Below are 17,059 nucleotides of genomic sequence, written 5' to 3' on the forward strand. Positions count from 1 at the left end.
TGGCTACTCCTGACTAAACAGTGTTTTCAGCAAGAAAAGCCAAAATCTTGCCCAGAGGCAGTGGAGTGCTCCAGATGAGTCCCATGCCTACTGCAGTGACAGCGGGTGAGGTAATGCTCTCCCTGGCTCCTCTCTCCTCTCCTGATGCCAGCCCTGTCTCAGGCTGGGATATTTGCTATTTATTTGTTATTATTTATTAGCTATTTGCTATTTACTCCTTGTTATTTATTTATTTATTTATTTGCAGTTTGCTATTTGCTTTAGTCAGGGGCCCACATCACCCGTGGTGGAGGAATCCAACTTAATTCCCGACGGCTCCGTGTGTCATTTTCATTCTTGGCAGGGGGAGTTTATCTTCTGTGACTTCACCTCCCATAAAACTTGAGTGGAAGTCACCTAAACTGCCCGTGAGCTCCGTGGAGGGAGGTTGGCACTGATGTGCAGTTCCTCTGAGGTCCCTTGGACACCTGTCTGAGTTTGGGATGAATCACTCTCTGGACACAGCAGGAGAGGAAACGGCCTCAAGCTGAGCCAGGGGAGGCTGAGATTGGATAGTAGGAAAAATTTCTTCATGGAAAGGGTTATCAAGTGCTGGGACTGGCTGCCCAGGGAAGTGGTGAAGTCACCATTCCTGCAGAGATGTTAAAAACGTGTGGATGTGGCACGGGGGGACGTGGGGTAGTGGTGGGCTTGGCAGTGCTGGGGCAATGGATGGACTCTGGTCTTGGAGGTCCTTTCCAATCTTAATAAGTCTGTGGCATGCCAATTTTTCTTCAGGGCTTGCAGAGATACTGATTTCTTTCCAATCCATATGTGAAATCTTCGTTTGGGATGGTGAAAATCAGGGGAACTGAGTGATGGTGATCTGGAGAAGGGGCTCTGATGCAACCTCGTAGTTGTCTGACTGACAAAATCTGCATGAACAACTCATCCCAAGGGCAGTGAGGGGAGAATGAGGGGAAAAAACTGAAGTTTTTTGATTCCTTCCCCATGTTTTGGATCTCTGGACAGCATATTCCAAAGCTGTGTTTCCCAGTTTCTGCTCAGTGTTGGATACATCAATAGTTTGGAGGAATTTGGGATGGATTGTTCCAAGATGGAGCAGAGCTCAGCCCAGACTCTTCCAATTATTTGAGTTTGGATTTTCCCGTGTAAGCCCAGCCTAGGAAAAACTTGCTGTCTTTGTAGGAAATAACTGGAAAAAGAACATTTCCTAGCCTTAGAGTGAAACACTGCTAAAATCTCACCTGTGTAACACAATATCAATTCATTAAAGTACTTAATTAATTAATTAATTAATCCCATCTTAATTTTGGTGAGTGAGGTGGAGTTTCACAAAGAAGTTGATGTTTTCATGAGTTCATTGTGCCAGATATGGTCTCTATTGAAACTGTTAAATTTTCAGACAGAAGGTGATGTTCCCACAAATTTGTCAGTTTGGTTGCCTGGGACATAACTTTAATTTTAGTTTTAAAATATTGCCAAAGGTCCCAAACTTGAGTCAGAAGCTGGTACCATGCCTAACATTTGCAAACAAACATAAGAACCAAAATGTTTTGTTTCTGTCCTTTTAGTACTTTTAATTTTGTTCATTATTAAATATTTTAATTGCCTTCCCTTCAGTGAACTTCAAAATTCAATTACAAATGAAACCAACAAATTTTTTCTACAAAAAAGTATTAAATGAAGTTTGTTCCTGCTTTTCCATAATTATTCAAGTGTTGATTAGCTGATCTCTTTCCAGAAAGGAAAAGAGACAAGAAGTCCTCTGAAATATCCTCAAGGAATACCCACTGATAGAAGTATTTGTTAATGTGAGGAAATATTTTTTTTTTTAAATAAGGCATTTCTTATTTCTGAGAATTTACTTCTGCTTATGGAAAACAAAGAAGAGAAACTCCAACTGGTGCATGAAGGCATCAGGTGTTGGCTATGAAACATTTGCCAGGCAGGGACAGGTTTTTAAAAGGTCTTGGACCTCATGTAAGGAAAATGAGGTTTTAATCAGATTTAATTCAGGTGTCCAAAAAAGGGGATTCATTTCTAAATCACCAGTGACCTGTGGCTATTTCGTAGCAAATCCAGTTGTTATTCCCAACAGGAGCTCCCATTTCTCAACAGAGCTGAAATTCAGGCTGCTTCACATTTGGAAATCAAAGGAAGCCCTTTGTGCTTCTGAAATTCCAGCCTTGGCCAAGTGCTCTGCAGCCAAGAACAAAAGTTAAGTGAACTCAGAAAGAACAAGTCATCAGCCTGACCTTTGGTCACCAGAAAAATGTAAAACATCTTTGAGTTATTCCCCAAACTCAAGTCAGGTTTCATCTGTGCTGAACATTCAGTGAAATAACTGGGAATTTCACAAATTAGCCAGCCTGAAGTCACTGCTGGCAGTGGGCTGATTTGTACATGATAGTGTGTAAAGAATACACCATTCTAACCTGATGGAAAGAGTTTTTTAAGGGTTTTAAAATTTGGTTTGGTCTTTTGTTGTTGTGGGGTTTTTTGGGGAGTGTAATGGTTTTTTGGGTTTTTTTTTTTTTTGTTTGTTTTGTTTTTGTTTTTTTTTTTTTGGTCTGTTTGCTTGTTTGTTTAAATTGTTGTAAAGGATTTTTTCCAGCATAGTGACTGGAGCTTGTTGAAGTTTCTATTTACTCCAAAGGGTTGTTATGTAAGAGCTAACCTCATTGTTCTAAAGCAAAATGAGTAAATGATAAATGTAGGTGTTTGGCAGCAGTAAAGCAAAATAATTTTGTCTGGAGAGAAAGGAGGTGAAGGTCCTGATTTTTTTTGTTTTTTTTGTTTTTTCTCCTCTCCTTCCTCCTGCATGATGGGTGATGCTCTCCCATGTCCATCAGGTCATTATCCATCATTGGACTTGAGAAATTTCTTAAATTATTTTTATTTATGAATAATCACTATACAGACAGAATGTTTTTGGGAGATAACAGCTGGAAGAACAAGGAGACCCTCACAGTGGAAGTCACAACATGTAGAAATGTAATGTTCATTGTAATAAGAAATACCTGAAAATTGAAAGAAACATTTTGCTGTTTAGTGCATCACAAACATCAAGCTGCACCCAGGAAAGGAGGGAGCTGATTGAATAACATCTGGTCTAGATAACTTTGAAATGTCTGCCATGGTAATTACATGTTAAGGATATGATTTCACACTGCTTATAATGTCAAAAGCACACTGTTTCTAATTATAAATTACCCAGAAAAGGGCCTTGCTGCCTTCTGTCTTTAAATTATTGTTTTTATCCAGACACCACCTGTCCAGGTAGGTAATATTTTGGCTAGGGTTGCTTCTGAGAACCACCTGATCATTGATGGATTTATGTTCCCTGCATAAAAATCCTTTTCCTGAACCATGCAAGTTCACAAAAATATAATTATTACTGCATTTCAGTCAGAGAAAATTTCAAAACAGTGATAGGGGATTTTCAATGGCTTTCTATGAAGAAAAGAAGAAAACTTCTGTTCCAAAAATACATTTAGTGCCTCACCATTCTGCATACCAACAAGTCCTTCGTTAAGTTTTAGTCTCTCAGACACCTTTCCCCATATGCAGCATTGAGTTGCTTTCCATTGAAATCAGCCTCCAGAGATGGATGTGCAGCTTCCATGGCTTGCAAACATCTTCCCCCAGCACTTACCTCGCCAAAGAAATGTTATTTCTGACGCCCTGCCCACAGTCCTTTGTGTTCTCTCTTAATCAATCAAAGAGTCCTTATCTTTGCTGCACTTCATCTTGTCTAACAAGCGTTCCCAAGAGCACCTGAATTTTATTTCTAGGAATAAGTGTGTTGTCTTATTGGGACCATGTGTTCTTGAGAGTCTGCCCTGTGCCCTCACACAGGAGAATCCACATTGACTCATTCCCAGAGCTCGAACTCTGAACACTCACATTATTTTTATTAAACTTAATTCTGGTTCTTTCTCCCTTCTCCCCTTTCCCCTGCACCCTCCAGCTATATCCAGCCTCAGAGTCAAAACAGGAACAAATGGAAAACACATTGAAAAGAGGATTATGTCCATATGGAGGAGGATTGACATCCACTTCCAAACTGGGAAGATTGAGTTATACCAGCCAGTTTTGCCCTTGGTTATCCACCTAAGATGTCTGTGCAGGTGAGTCAATGCCTGAGCACCCAAGGAAAGCACCCTGGGAAGTGTCTCAGCACAAAGTGTAGGCCAACCCCACAAATCTCTACTCAAATCCATCCTTTCTGTGGCCACAGTCTGGGAAGGACCTGAGTTCTCTTCCCATTTCCCTGACTGCTCTGTCAGGTTGGATCATGGTGAGGCAATAAGAAACCAGCTGGAGATTCCTGGCTCTTGGCTGGGCCATTGTCACTTCACTGTGACAGTGAGCAGGGCTCGGGAGATGTGAGGCCACCTCTGGGTGAGTTTGATTTCTCCTGATATTGGTAAAACTCAGCCCCAGCCTTGAGCAGGTCCAGGCTGGATTGCAGCTGTGGCTCAGAAAAGCAGGGAGAGGAAAAAGAAGAAACTGCCCAAACCTCAGCAAGGTTGTGTCCATCTTCAGGGCTGCTTTTGTGCTGGAGTGGTTTGGAGCAGGGTGCTGACATCTGTTTGGAACAAATGCCACGTTCTGTCCCTCCAACGCCACCCTCCACAAGTCAGTCCCGATTATCAGTGTGGATGTGGTGCTGAAATCTGGTCCTGAACTATGAAATTTGCTCTATAACCTTTTGTCATTCCCAGAATGAAAATTGTCCAAGCACATCCTCATCACACAACTTTCCTTGGAAATTATCCTCAACCCTCACATCAGACTGAGGGATGGAAAACTTTGAGAGATCTCTAAAGCCAACAAGATCAGGGCAGGAGCCCAGATTTCTCCTCTCTGAGCCACCGCTCCCAAAAGCTTGATAAATAACAAAATGGCTGTTTTAATGGTGAGAAATCCATTTAAAAAAACCAAAAGAAACCCCAAAAACTCAAAAACCTAGAACTGTAGAAATGTGAAAAACCCTGCTGTAATAGTTGCAGAGTGCTGAGAATCAGGATTGTGCCCACAGCTCAGTTAAAAAAAAAAAAAAAAGCCAGATTAATGGGCATAATCAAGCCTGACATTGAGTAAGAGGCAAGAACGAGTAATCAGATCCCAACTTAGCTGATGCTGGCATTACTGGGAGCCTGGGGCACAGTCCAAGGATAAAAACATAATGTCTTATCTAAGCAAGGAGTCATTTGTGCACCACTGGTTACAACACGTCCTTAAAAAGGGAAAGAAGGAAAAGGAAAATATGGCATATGAAATTATTTTATTCCCCAGAAATGATAAGAAAGTAAAGCTAAAAGTTTCTACACCCAAACTTTATAGAGGAGAAGCCTATCTAGAATTAACCCCTTGCAATGTCCACTGTAAAACCCCAAGATACCAAAAAAAGATACTAAAACAAAAAGGGAAATGGGGATTAAGTCTAATTAGTATAATGAAAACAGTTAAAAACTCAGATTTTTAAATATTTCTTGCTATTTGGGGATTGCCGGGATCCTTGGGGCCGGCCTGCTCCTCGGTTCAGTGGGAGTTCAGGCAGTCTGGCAATCCCATCCTTTTGGCCAAGACTCCTTTTCTGGCAACACGTCTCCCTATTTCTCAAGACTCTTCTTTTCCTCCAGTTTCAACAGGATGTTGACCTGGATCTCTCAGAACAGCTCATGGAGAGGAAAGACCCTCTGTCACAAAACCACGTCACTGGAGAGGGAACTGTAATGTCAGGGAGGGCATCTGGAAGATCAGAGTGGGAATAAACCAATCACTCCAAACTGTATGGCTTTGCATGGCTGAGTTTTATTTCCAGCCTTTTGAAGCACAGCTTGTGAGTCTTAACAAGGAAAGAACTTTTGTGTAAAATTCAGTAAATTGAAAAAGCTGGTTTGTGTAAAATTCAGTAAAAAAAAAAACTCAGACCAAACACCATGGGCCTGTGGGGGAAAAACTGGAATTTAATTTCTGTAGTACAGACCTTTCCCAGAAAAGCCAGGCGCGGGTCAGCATGAAATGCAACACCACACATCTGTGGGAGAGTCTGCCCAGCCCTCCCAGCCTTTTCCATTTCCATCATTTGCCATTGTTTGAAACCTTCCACGATGACAACCCACCAGCAGAGCCCAGCTCTTCCCCAGAGGGAGTTCTGGGACACCGGGGCTGCCTGGAGTCAGGAGAAAGACACAGGTGAGAGGGATGGAGGGTGGTGGGTGGAAGTCACCTCCTCCACCTCACCTCTGCCTGTCGAGCAGGGTGAGACCATGTGTACAGCTGGAATGAAGTCTCATCTTCCCCTTCCAGCTGCAACTCAAGGTGTGAGCACTGTAGTGTCTCACGGAAATGACTCAGGCTCTCAATGCTGACCTGCCTTAATGGTCTTCATTCGGTGGGACATTGATTTATTGTCCTTGTGAGCCTCAAGTGACACCATTTGCTCTTTCCCCAAGGGCTGGTAGGCGAGCAAGGTGACAGTTGGTGATTGGACATGACCACTGCTCTGCCCTGGAAGAGTGACACATGCGTGTGACGGCCTCTCCTCAGCCCTTCTCAAAATGTTTGTGCAGGAGCAGCCATAAATGCGGCTGTATTGACCCGAAGATGCAATCCAAGGCGTTGGAGCCTAGGCCTTATCTACATCACCTTATCAGGAGTGAGAGAGCGAGATGCACCCCGGGAAGGGAGGGGACTGCGCTGGAGGGTTTGGCCTCATCCCTTCTGTCCTGGCACGGGGAGGGGACTGCGGGCAGAGCTGGGTAATGATTTGTCATCGCGAGGACCGGGGTGTCTCTCTTTGCAGAGGAAACCTTGGCCGTGATTGACAGTGGGGCTGTTTCTGCCACTTCCCTCGCTGTTGTCAAGTAATAATGAAGCTTTGTCAGTCCATCATGGACATGGATATGCCAGATTATGTCGACTCCTTGGACTCCTCTTATACCATGCTGGAATTCGACAACCTCCGCGTGCTCCCCAATAACACCGGTGAGATTTTTATTCGTTTTCTCTTGAATAAGCTCCACTACTTTTGCTGCAAAGATGAACACAGAGGAAAGGCTGGTGGCAGGTATGGGGCAAAGGGTGGAAAGGGTAGTATTTAAGCAGCTGACCTGTCAACCTCTGTTGTGCCGTGGTTATGTTTGGGCTGAAATGCGACCCCTTTGCTTGCCGGTCCCGTTTTGGGTTATTCTTTTTGTTGGTGGGCTGAGCATCATGCCCTGAAGAGCCCACCAGGTTTTGCAGAGGTTGGAAGAGGTCTTCATGGCATTCCCTGGGTTTGTCCTGCTGTATTGCATATGAGAGGAGTTATTACCAATATTTCTCGTTCAAATGTGTGTTTCTTTCCCGTATACGACTTCAGTTGATATTTAATCCTCGGGAAAACACGTCGTCCCAAAACGGCATTTGTCCATGACCGTGTGCCCTGTTTAGGTTGGTCCTGGGAACCTGGATTGAGAACCAATATCCAAATCACTGCTAGCTTTGTATTCTTTTTCTGGCTACCAAGATGGGCCAACAGTTTTTAGGGCACAAAGGACTTGGCTGGGAAGCGGGAGTGTTTATACGCTGAGACTTCCGCTTGGTTCGCAGGAATAAAGTGCTCTGTGTGGCATTTAATTTTTCTGCAGTCAAAGGTACTCTGACACAAAGTGAACTCCATCCTATGAAATCAACTGCTCGCTGTGTAAAAATAAAGGGCATTTTGGTCATCTTGCATGAAACCAATTGTGCAGCTGAATGAGATTCCAGCGTTAGCGATCCCTTTGGAGAGTTTTGGCAGCCTTTTCATTTGTTAAGAAGCTTAGTGAAATTAAGATGGGATTTTCACATTTGCTCATTAACTGGCTCATCAGAAGAAATCAGAGTTTCAGTAGGGATATCACCTAAAATATAAAATGATTAGACTTATTATTGTGGGGCATGGAGGGAGGTCAGGAGACAAGTAAAGTTAAAAGGCCCAAAGGAACTTTAATTTTAAATTGCCTTCTGTAAAGCTCTGGCTGTCCCCAAATCAAAGATTTTCAATATATAAAATTTTTGTAAGCTCCAGCTAGACTGGATCTTATTCTTGCAGACAGCTTTCCACCTCCCATCCTACCCCAGAAATGTCATTTAACACAGATGTTTCGCTTCGTCACTTCCCGTTGAACAACAAGATATTTTTCACTTTTTGAAGCGGCACAAATTTCCCCGAAATTTGATATAATTTTGTAAACAAACCACCGATGCCTGTTTGGGGTCTCTGTTGATTCACGCAGTAGAACTGACAGGTTGAGTTTTTTTCTGAACTTTATCGAACTCGGTATTGTGTTATTTGTTTAGCTGTTAATGACTAACCAGCTCTCTCGGGAAGTAGCTGCTTTGAAATTAGCTTGTTTGTCTTGGGTAAGTGTTCTTTTCTATGGTTTGTAAAAATAACTTCAAAAAATACCTGAAATGGCCATGCATGGAAATCTATTGCTGTCATGCCTTTTGCATGGAAATCTAAGCTGAGTTCAGTCCCCCTGAGGTAATTCAAAATCACAATTTCTTTGTGGCTTCAGAAATATTTAAAAGTTTCAATAAAGAAACAACCTCATTTTAGGTATTTTTTATAACTATACTGGATTTTTTTAAGATTGCTTATATGTCTCCTAAGGTTCATCTGTATTTTTCCTACTAAATGATGACAGCTTTGCTCTCTATAAACACAAATAGGAAACGATGCAATATTTATTTTGATGGACTCAATGCAGTTTCTTACCTTCTGAACAATTCCAAAAGTGAAAATTGGAATATTTTCAAATAAGCTCATGCTTTCTTGAAACCAACTCTTTCCTTCTTCAGAACATTATTTCACCAAAATTTTGGGTGGAATAATTTTGTGGAGCACTTGCTGTGCTTAGATGTTTCTCCTTCATTCATCCTTCAAGCTGCTATCATTCTGCGATTTGCCGAGACATATATTTTGGATTTTCCACCTTCAAATAGCCCATAATTTGCCAAATATTTTAAGATTTATTCAAAATAAAAAACAGAACACTTTACGGGAGTGATATAAAAAAAAACCATGTAAGGTTTAAATAGAAAGAATGGCAAAAGGAAAGGAGCAAAAATCACTGCTAATTCTGTCTTTCCTATGTGAAATATGTGTTGTAACAGCAGAAATTTTCCCATTCTGTACAAATTAGTTTCCTTCACCTTGGCTGGCACTACAACCCATAATCTCAGTTTTTATGTGTGGTTAATGCCCATTCCCTCGCACTCCTGTCAGAGTTGTCTCTTTTTGGTGAAGATGTGAAGCATTGCTGCAATGCAGCCCCAGTTCTTCATTGGAGAGTCGGGGAGCGCGTTCTCCCAGGGTGGTGCTCGCTGTCCTGCCTCAGCCCCACACTCCACACTGATCCCTGGGACTCTGGCACGAGCTTGGTGGTATCTTTCCCAGCCCTGCAGGAGTCTGACCCAGTTCAGACCGTGCAAAACCCACCAGAGGTGTTTTGGCAGTGATTTATCATCCCTCAAGCTTCCAGTGCCTGGAACAGCACCTTAATCATTGCTCCTGTAGGATTTGGGGTCACTAAATCACAGCTATGTTTTATATCTCAAAACCTCTTCTATTTGCTAAAAGCTGATGTAGAAAGAGGCTGACCTGCACGTGGCCAGGGTTTAAACCCCCTCCTGCCCTACATTTGTGTGTACAGGTTTCACAATACTGGCTTTGGCACCGAGTTTGACTGTGTGTGTTCAAGCCCTAAACCCACACTTGTGATCTCTTCACATTCTAGCCCAGCATGTGTAATTTGGGGATTTGCTAACTGCAAATTATGTGCACCAAAACTTGGATTTCCTGGTAGATAAAAGCCACCCTGGAAAGTATTGCAAGACAATTATTTTACAATGTGCATCCAGAAGAGCTGTAGCCAGTAAAGGAACTGAAAGGAAAAGCAGTGCGGGGTCAGGTATGATGAGAACATCCTCAGTGTCATTTCTTACCACTGTAAAACTGGCATTATCATCTCAGCCCTGGTTAGACAATGATTAACATACAAGAGGCAGTAGGTACCAAAAAATTTGTGTGCATTTCAGTTGTGAACTTGGCTGATCCCAAATCTGGGGAAGCCACTGGGTGCTCTTAGCTTTAGGGAGCTCCCAGTCTGCACACTGATTATATATAACTCACAAAAAATGGTCCAAACTTCAGGTATTTCTGTCAGTGAACCTTGGGGGCAGCCCCAGCGAGGGGTCTGGCCACAAGCAGAGCCTCAGCTCAGCCTGGGAGCCACACACAATCAGGATGAGTTGTGGTCTCTTCCTGGAGAACAAAATCAAGTGCATCTCTCCAGTGGAGATTTCAAAGGCACCGTGGCACAGCGTAGGAGCTGTTCAGGTTATCTCCTTGTGTCAGGCAGGGATGGAGCACACAAAGCAGATTTCACAGGCAGGCAGGGGATTTCACTGTGCTGCCAGGGATCCTGGCCTTCCTCTGCCTTTCCTTGCAGAGATCAGTCCAGGAAAAACCCAAATATTTGTTTGACAGCTGTGTTGAGAGAGTCTCCTGGTGCCTGTGATATCAGCTGTGCTTTGCTCTTCTCCGAGCTAATTCTCATTTGGAGCCCATCATTAGCTGGTGACAGGATTTTGTAATTAAAAATTGTGATAGCAATTAACATGCATTCTGGATTAGGGCTTTCCTTTTATTTATTGAAATTTCTCTTCACATTCAGCCAATTCAGCTGAAAAGGACACGTGGCTCCCTCCCAGGGTTTGAACTTTTAGCTGTGGAGCTGCCCTGACACAGAGCCACCCAACTCACTGGTGATTTGTTTGTGCTTCCATGGATACAAATGAGGGCAAAATTTGGTTTGCTAATTTCCAAGGGCCCTCACACACACAGTGCTGATGGTTCCTCACCCAGTAACACCTGGTTTAAGGCCAGATTATTAATTTCTTCCTTATATCAGCAAGCAGATCCTCACATCCTACTCACATAAAAGGAAACCAAGTATTTTCTGGTGAGTAAATACTTTCTAGCACCAGGAATATTTTGCAGTCTGGACCTGGATGAAGGGTCTGTTGGGGACCTAAACTGCTTGACCTTGACTTGATTCCTCTGAAGTCTAGAGAAAGCATGAGTGGAGTGAAGAGGAAATTGGCTGCCTTATCTCTGTTTCAGTTGTGCAAATTTTTAAAATGGAATCCAACACAGTGCATTTGTTTATGGTTATATGATCCTTCAAAAAATGGATGGAACAACAGATGCCCAAATGTTCTGCAGTTATCCTCAAAGGAGTATTTTGTACAGTTCATTTAATACTAAGTTATTAAGTAATATAAAATCAAGAATAATTGCAAAGAAACTCCCCTAAAAATCAACCTAAATTGCCATTAAATACCTCTGACATAGACAATGTTCCCAAAGGACCCAGGTGTTACTTCCTGACAAACACCAGGGCTGGGAGAATCTTACACAGAATTTGGGAAGAGGCAAATCTCAATTCCTGTCATTATGACCTGGGAATGATTTTGGTGCTGCCATTCTGTCTTGTCATGTTGCTTCCATCTTGCTGTAACCTACTTATTTACTCATCCATACACCAGAAAGTGAATATGGACCAAATGAGTTATTTTAGGAGGTGACTGGAAGTCTGAACTTTGCATTAGTGAAGTCTTGGCTAAAAATGTCTTCATCTCAGCCTTAGCTAAGAAACTGTCCAGTTTTTGAAAAACTAAAGCTTTGTTGACTTTTGGTTTTTTTGGGGTTTGGTTTTTTTTTTTTTTTTTTTTGGAGGGGGGTTCATTACAATTTTCATTGCACAGCAAATACTTTCACTATAGATTTTTTTACATGTATTCACACACAAAAATAACCTTCTCTCGCTCTCTCTTTGTATATATTCTGTGTGTGGATTACCCAGAGCTATTTTTATGCATTATGGATTAGAAAACTCTCTCTAGGCACATCAGGTGGCAATTCCTCCCCTTTGAGTAGTTTTCTCTAAGAAACTGCTAAGCTGAGCTTTCCCCATCTCTGTTGCGAGGATGTCCCATCCCAGAGATGTATCAGGGTGTTCCTTGTCCCAGGGACTTTTCTGAGGTCACTGGAGCACGAGATGGGCTCCCCTGGAGCACAGAACATGCTCCCAGAGGTATGATAAATTCATAAAATCATCCTGCAGCGAGTGCCCGGGTCAGGCTCTGCAAACAGATGGGGAGATACAAACAATGTCAGCTGCCCTCTTCGCAAGGGTCTCCTGTCTTTTCCTTCCCCAGGCTGTGCCTCAAATTAGAAGGATGAAGAGGGCAGCAAGTCTGGTGGTTAGAGCAAAGGGAAAGGTTCCAAGGGGAGTTTTCAGCAGTGTGTACACACAGGGGCAGAGCTATTCCTGCCCCAAATGAGCGGGTGCAAATGAAGGACATGACAGAGGGCATTCATATGACCAAATTTAGGTCCCTAATTTAGAAATCTGATCTTCCTGCACACCTCTGTTGCTTTCTAGTGGAAAGCAGTGAGCCTCTTCAGAGAGAATTTCAGAGGAGGGACCAGACTTAGAACTAAAGTGATTCCTGTGGGAGCTGCTGTCTCTGCCTTCCAGCTGCAGAGGAGCTCTCAAGAACAGTCTTTTATCTTCAGCTTCTCTGTCATGGGCATGAAGTAGTTCATCCTTTCTGCCTCTGCTGTTTCTTCTCTGCATTCTATTTATTCAAGTTAATGAGCTTTTTTTCCATTTTCTTCTGTGGAGACCAGCTTTGAACCATGTTCTCCAGGTATCTCATTGAGGTGGCTCTGCATCCCTCAAAACCAGAAAACTCACATGCAAGTGAGGTTTCTTTATATCTCTCCAGGAAAGCAGTGATAACTGATAAATTCTCAGGAGCAGGTTGGGCTATGCAACTTGAAATCTCTCTGATCACTCAAGTGAAGAAAAACACCAATACCAGACTTGGGAAGAGCATGACCATAAATTGAAGGACGTTGAGATGCTTGAGCGCATCCAAAGGAGGGCAACAAGGTGGTGAGGGGCTGGGAACACAAGCCCTGTGAGGAACATTTGAAGGAACTGGGGTTGTTCAGCCTGGAGAAGAGGAGGCTCAGAGGTGACCTTATTGCTCTCTACAACTTCCTGAAGGGAGGCTGTAGACAGGTGGGGGTCGGTCTCTTCCACCGGGCAGCAGCTGACAGAACAAGAGGACACAGTCTCAAGCTGCGTCAGGGAAGGTGCAGGTTGGATATTAGGAAAAAAATTTCACCAAAAGAATAATAAAGTACTGGAATTGTCTTCCCAGGGAGGTGGTGGAATCACCATCTCTGGATGTGTTTAAAGACTGGACATGACACTTGGTGCTACAGTCTAGTTGAGGTGTTAGGGCATGGGTTGGACTTGATGATCTTAGAGGTCTCTTCCAACCTCATTATTCTGTGATTCTGTGAAATTCAGAGGTTTGCATCACAGGGAGCTCTAAACTGTCCCCATTCTCTGCCCGCAGAGGCCATCGCGGCTGAGTCAGCAAACGCCAACCTGCTCCCCAACGGTGTCAGCTCCCTGTGCTCCATCTGTGGGGACCGGGCCACTGGCAAGCACTACGGGGCCTCCAGCTGTGACGGCTGCAAAGGCTTCTTCAGGAGGAGCGTCCGCAAGAACCACGTCTACTCCTGCAGGTACCGAATTTCGACAATTAACAAACTCAATTTATGGATGTGGGAAATTATTTGGGGTGGGGATCAGGGGATTGTGTTTCAAATGCCAAGTTTCCACGCTGTGAAGGCCACCAGTAGGACTGCAGTTTGGTTTACAAGGAGTAAACTCGGTCCTATCTCTAAACTCAGTCCTATCTCATTTGGACCCCGAGACCTTCTGTGCCACGCATTGAGTGAATTCACCATCACTGCTTTCCCCATGGGGTAAATTGAGGGAAACTCATTGACCTGAGAATCACAGAATGAACTAGGTTGGGAAAGATCTTTGAGATCCTCCAGTCCAACCGAAAACCTGAGGTTTGACTGATGTGTAAAATACATAAATACAGACCCTGGGTGCAGAGTCACACCATGACCTCGTCACAGGGGAAGGGGGAGCCAAGGTGGCGAAGGACCAAAGCTCCAGAGATTTGATCTTTCTTACTTTTCCTGGTAAAAAACAACAGGCATCCAAGAATCTGTCACCTCCAAAGCCCTCTCACAGCTTCTCTGTTCTTGTTTTGAAATACAAAAAATTATGTTATGCACACTGACTTATCAGTGATGATTTTATGAATATTCTGAGAAATATGTGTGGACCAGAGATGATTCACATCCACTCTGGCACACAGGTATACATTTGAGAGAGGTTTTTTGCCAGGAGGAGGCTATAAATTAAAAAGCTGCTATCTTGATTGACCTTAGAAAAATTATATTTATTTTAGCACAGGAGAAAGTGGAAAGAAATCCCAAAGCTCAATACACTTAAGCTCTTCATCTCTAGTTAAAACCTGAAAGTTTTCTTTCTGTTCCAAAGCTTTTCCTCCTCTAAGGGCATTCCAAATTTTTCATATGCGAGTCACCCTCCTTGTTCAAAATGTTCCTGGTGCCCTTATCACTCCAGGACACAGCCATGTCACCTGAGGTGACAGCAGTGTCCACTTACACAGTGCCCATCCCATGAACTGTGGGATTCCTGCAGGAGGAGATGAACTCTACTACTGGTTTCTTTGAAATTTCAGCTGTCAGTCTCCTGGGACCGGAGTTGTTGCCTCTTCCCAGGAATACATGAATCTCTGTGATATTTGGCAGCTCAGGGAAGATCCACAGCATTGAAGCCAAGTTTGTGTGCAAGCCCTTATTTGGTGAGCTCAGCCCAGCTTGGAGCTCTGCTTATGGCAGACGTGAATTCCTCTGGAAGTCTTTGGGCTTTTGTACCTTTGGCATTTTACCAGTCTGGGAAAGTGCCTCAGCTTTTACAGCCTGATGGTCCCAGAGCAACCCACATCATCTCCTCTCCGTATGGAAGAGTCCCCTTCCATTGTTTCACCCACCGTGGGGAGAGCTGCCAAGCCTGTGTGGGCCACCCCTGGAACAGCACAAGAGTTCCTAAATCCCCACTGAGTGGAGGAGGAATTAGAAGGCCATGAGCCTCAGAACAAGGCTGCAGACCCAAAGGGCTTGTGGCCCATAATGTGTTTTTATCTACGCAAATCGTAGAATAGTTAACAAGTGAAATCAGACAAACCCCAACGCTGAACACCCAAAAATTGTCTGGAAGTGGGAGATGGAGCTCCTGCAAAAGCACAACTTGAGTCACAGTCATGGCCAAAACCATCCCAATGCCTGCAGGGTGGGTGGTCTGCAGCCACTGCTCTCCCAGCTGGAAGGAGCGGCGGTGGGGAAGAGGAGAAGCTGGGCCAAGCCAACGTTGATTCAATCCAGCTCTGGCAAACCTTTGACTCTTCTCTAAGATCATGCAGTGTGGAGCTCAGGGAGGTCTGGGGCTGGATTTGGGGCTGCTCAGGGTGAGGGGGTCGCAGATGGTTGTTCCATGTTGTATTTCCCATCTCCTCCCAGGTTCAACCGACAGTGTGTGATAGACAAAGACAAGAGGAACCAGTGCAGGTACTGCAGGCTGAAGAAGTGCTTCAGAGCTGGCATGAAGAAAGAAGGTGGGTGCAAAGGGACATTTCCAACCTTCCTGCTGCTTTCTTAGGCCCTGTTCCACTGCAGAGCACGGTGGGGAGCAGCAGCAGCTCTGGCTGGAGAGATGATGATTGTGTGTCACTGAGAGATATTTTTTGTTGCAGCTGTTTGCCATTTTATCTCAATTTCAATGAGAGCCCGGTGACATTATTCACCCATCCTGTGAGGCTGGTCTTTTAGTCCTGGGAAAGGGATGGGCTTCCTCAGGGCTTATTTGGTCTCTAAGTGCTTTACAATAGCAATTTCCTCTCTCCATACCCACTGGTGTGACTCCTAATCCCACCTGTGCCAATTTCAGTGAGGATCTGCCACCTCCAATCTCATAAACGCCATCAATTTGCTGCTTCAGGTGGCGTGGTTGGCTCAGCTGATTCTCATGTAGCTGCATGCAAGGGCAAGGTACAGCCTGAGCACAGAGCCCTAAGGAGTGGGAGCCTCTCCTCGGTGGCCCAGGGCACACGGGCAGAGCTCCAGGAGCAGGGTGACTCGTGTTCCCCATGGTTGACTCATGTACCCCAGCAGGGGACATGACTCAGAGCAAAACCTGAGGTCGTGCTGCTGGTGACAGGGTGACTGTGGAGCCACCACCAGCACCAGCACTGAAGGGCCAATCCCATATTGGCCAACACCTTTTGTGGCACTTCCCATCGTCTGTATTGAGGAGGAGCAGAGTTGTAGTTTTGGGTGCCAGTGACCCTCAGGATGTGCCCTTTCTAAAGGAAATACTGTCATAGTGCCTAATGCTCTGCAAGAAAAAACACCCATTTCTGTCAACCTGTGCCTACATGCAGCTTCCCTGGGGATGTCTGGGATCTACCACAGCACTTCTGCTCTCTGCTTGTCCAGTTCTGCACAGTGGGAGAGCATGGATGATCCTGTTCTACTGTGATTGTCCTTGTCCACTGAGTGCCTGACAAACTGGGGGCCCAACCTACCCAAGGTGCAGGTTGTTGGGTGATGGTTTCACACTCTTCACCCTTTGTGCTGTTTCATACTCTTCACCCTTCATTTGTGCCATTTCCCAACCCACTGGCAGCTAAAAGATGAGGGAGCTTGAAAGTTTCTTTCCGTGTCACCAAGTTCACCCAAGGGGTGGAATTGTGGCCCCACTGAACCCAAGGGGAAATTTGCTGTCGATTTCTGGTAATTCATAAGATTTTACTGGTGATTAAATGATCTTTCCCATGTCCTGACCATATGTTTTCCTGGAGAAGGGTGTTTTGAAACCTGGCATAAATCATGGATGAAGCAGAAATGCCGACTGGTTTAATTTAGGAGAAATGGAGTAAATACAGCAGATGGAAAAACAAATACAGCTCAAATTAATAAAGACAAAAAATAAGCTGATTTGGTCAGTTCTAGATGGGATAAAGCCAATTGCCAATGCAGCAAACTGCACTG

At 44.2% G+C, this 17,059-nt stretch overlaps 1 protein-coding gene across 3 annotated transcripts in view; it reads left to right on the plus strand.

Annotated features, from left to right (window-relative positions):
- The first annotated feature begins 324 nt into the window (after window positions 1–324).
- LOC137481440 (hepatocyte nuclear factor 4-beta-like) overlaps window positions 325–17,059 on the plus strand; it is a 36,803-nt gene continuing 20,068 nt past the window's right edge. Inside the window, exons 1-6 of one of the 3 annotated variants that reach the window (XM_068203185.1) lie at window positions 325–525; window positions 3,974–4,133; window positions 4,244–4,407; window positions 5,652–6,999; window positions 13,480–13,651; window positions 15,530–15,624. In XM_068203185.1, coding sequence (XP_068059286.1) covers window positions 6,885–6,999; window positions 13,480–13,651; window positions 15,530–15,624 — 382 coding nt within the window. In that variant the 5' untranslated portion in view covers window positions 325–525; window positions 3,974–4,133; window positions 4,244–4,407; window positions 5,652–6,884. Of the gene's footprint in view, window positions 526–1,841; window positions 1,970–2,572; window positions 4,134–4,243; window positions 4,408–5,651; window positions 7,000–13,479; window positions 13,652–15,529; window positions 15,625–17,059 lie in introns of those variants that run through there. The other 2 variants (XM_068203186.1, XM_068203187.1) reach the window with 2 other exon arrangements.

Source organism: Anomalospiza imberbis, chromosome 12, assembly GCF_031753505.1.
Source record: "Anomalospiza imberbis isolate Cuckoo-Finch-1a 21T00152 chromosome 12, ASM3175350v1, whole genome shotgun sequence".
Lineage (NCBI taxonomy): Eukaryota > Metazoa > Chordata > Aves > Passeriformes > Viduidae > Anomalospiza > Anomalospiza imberbis.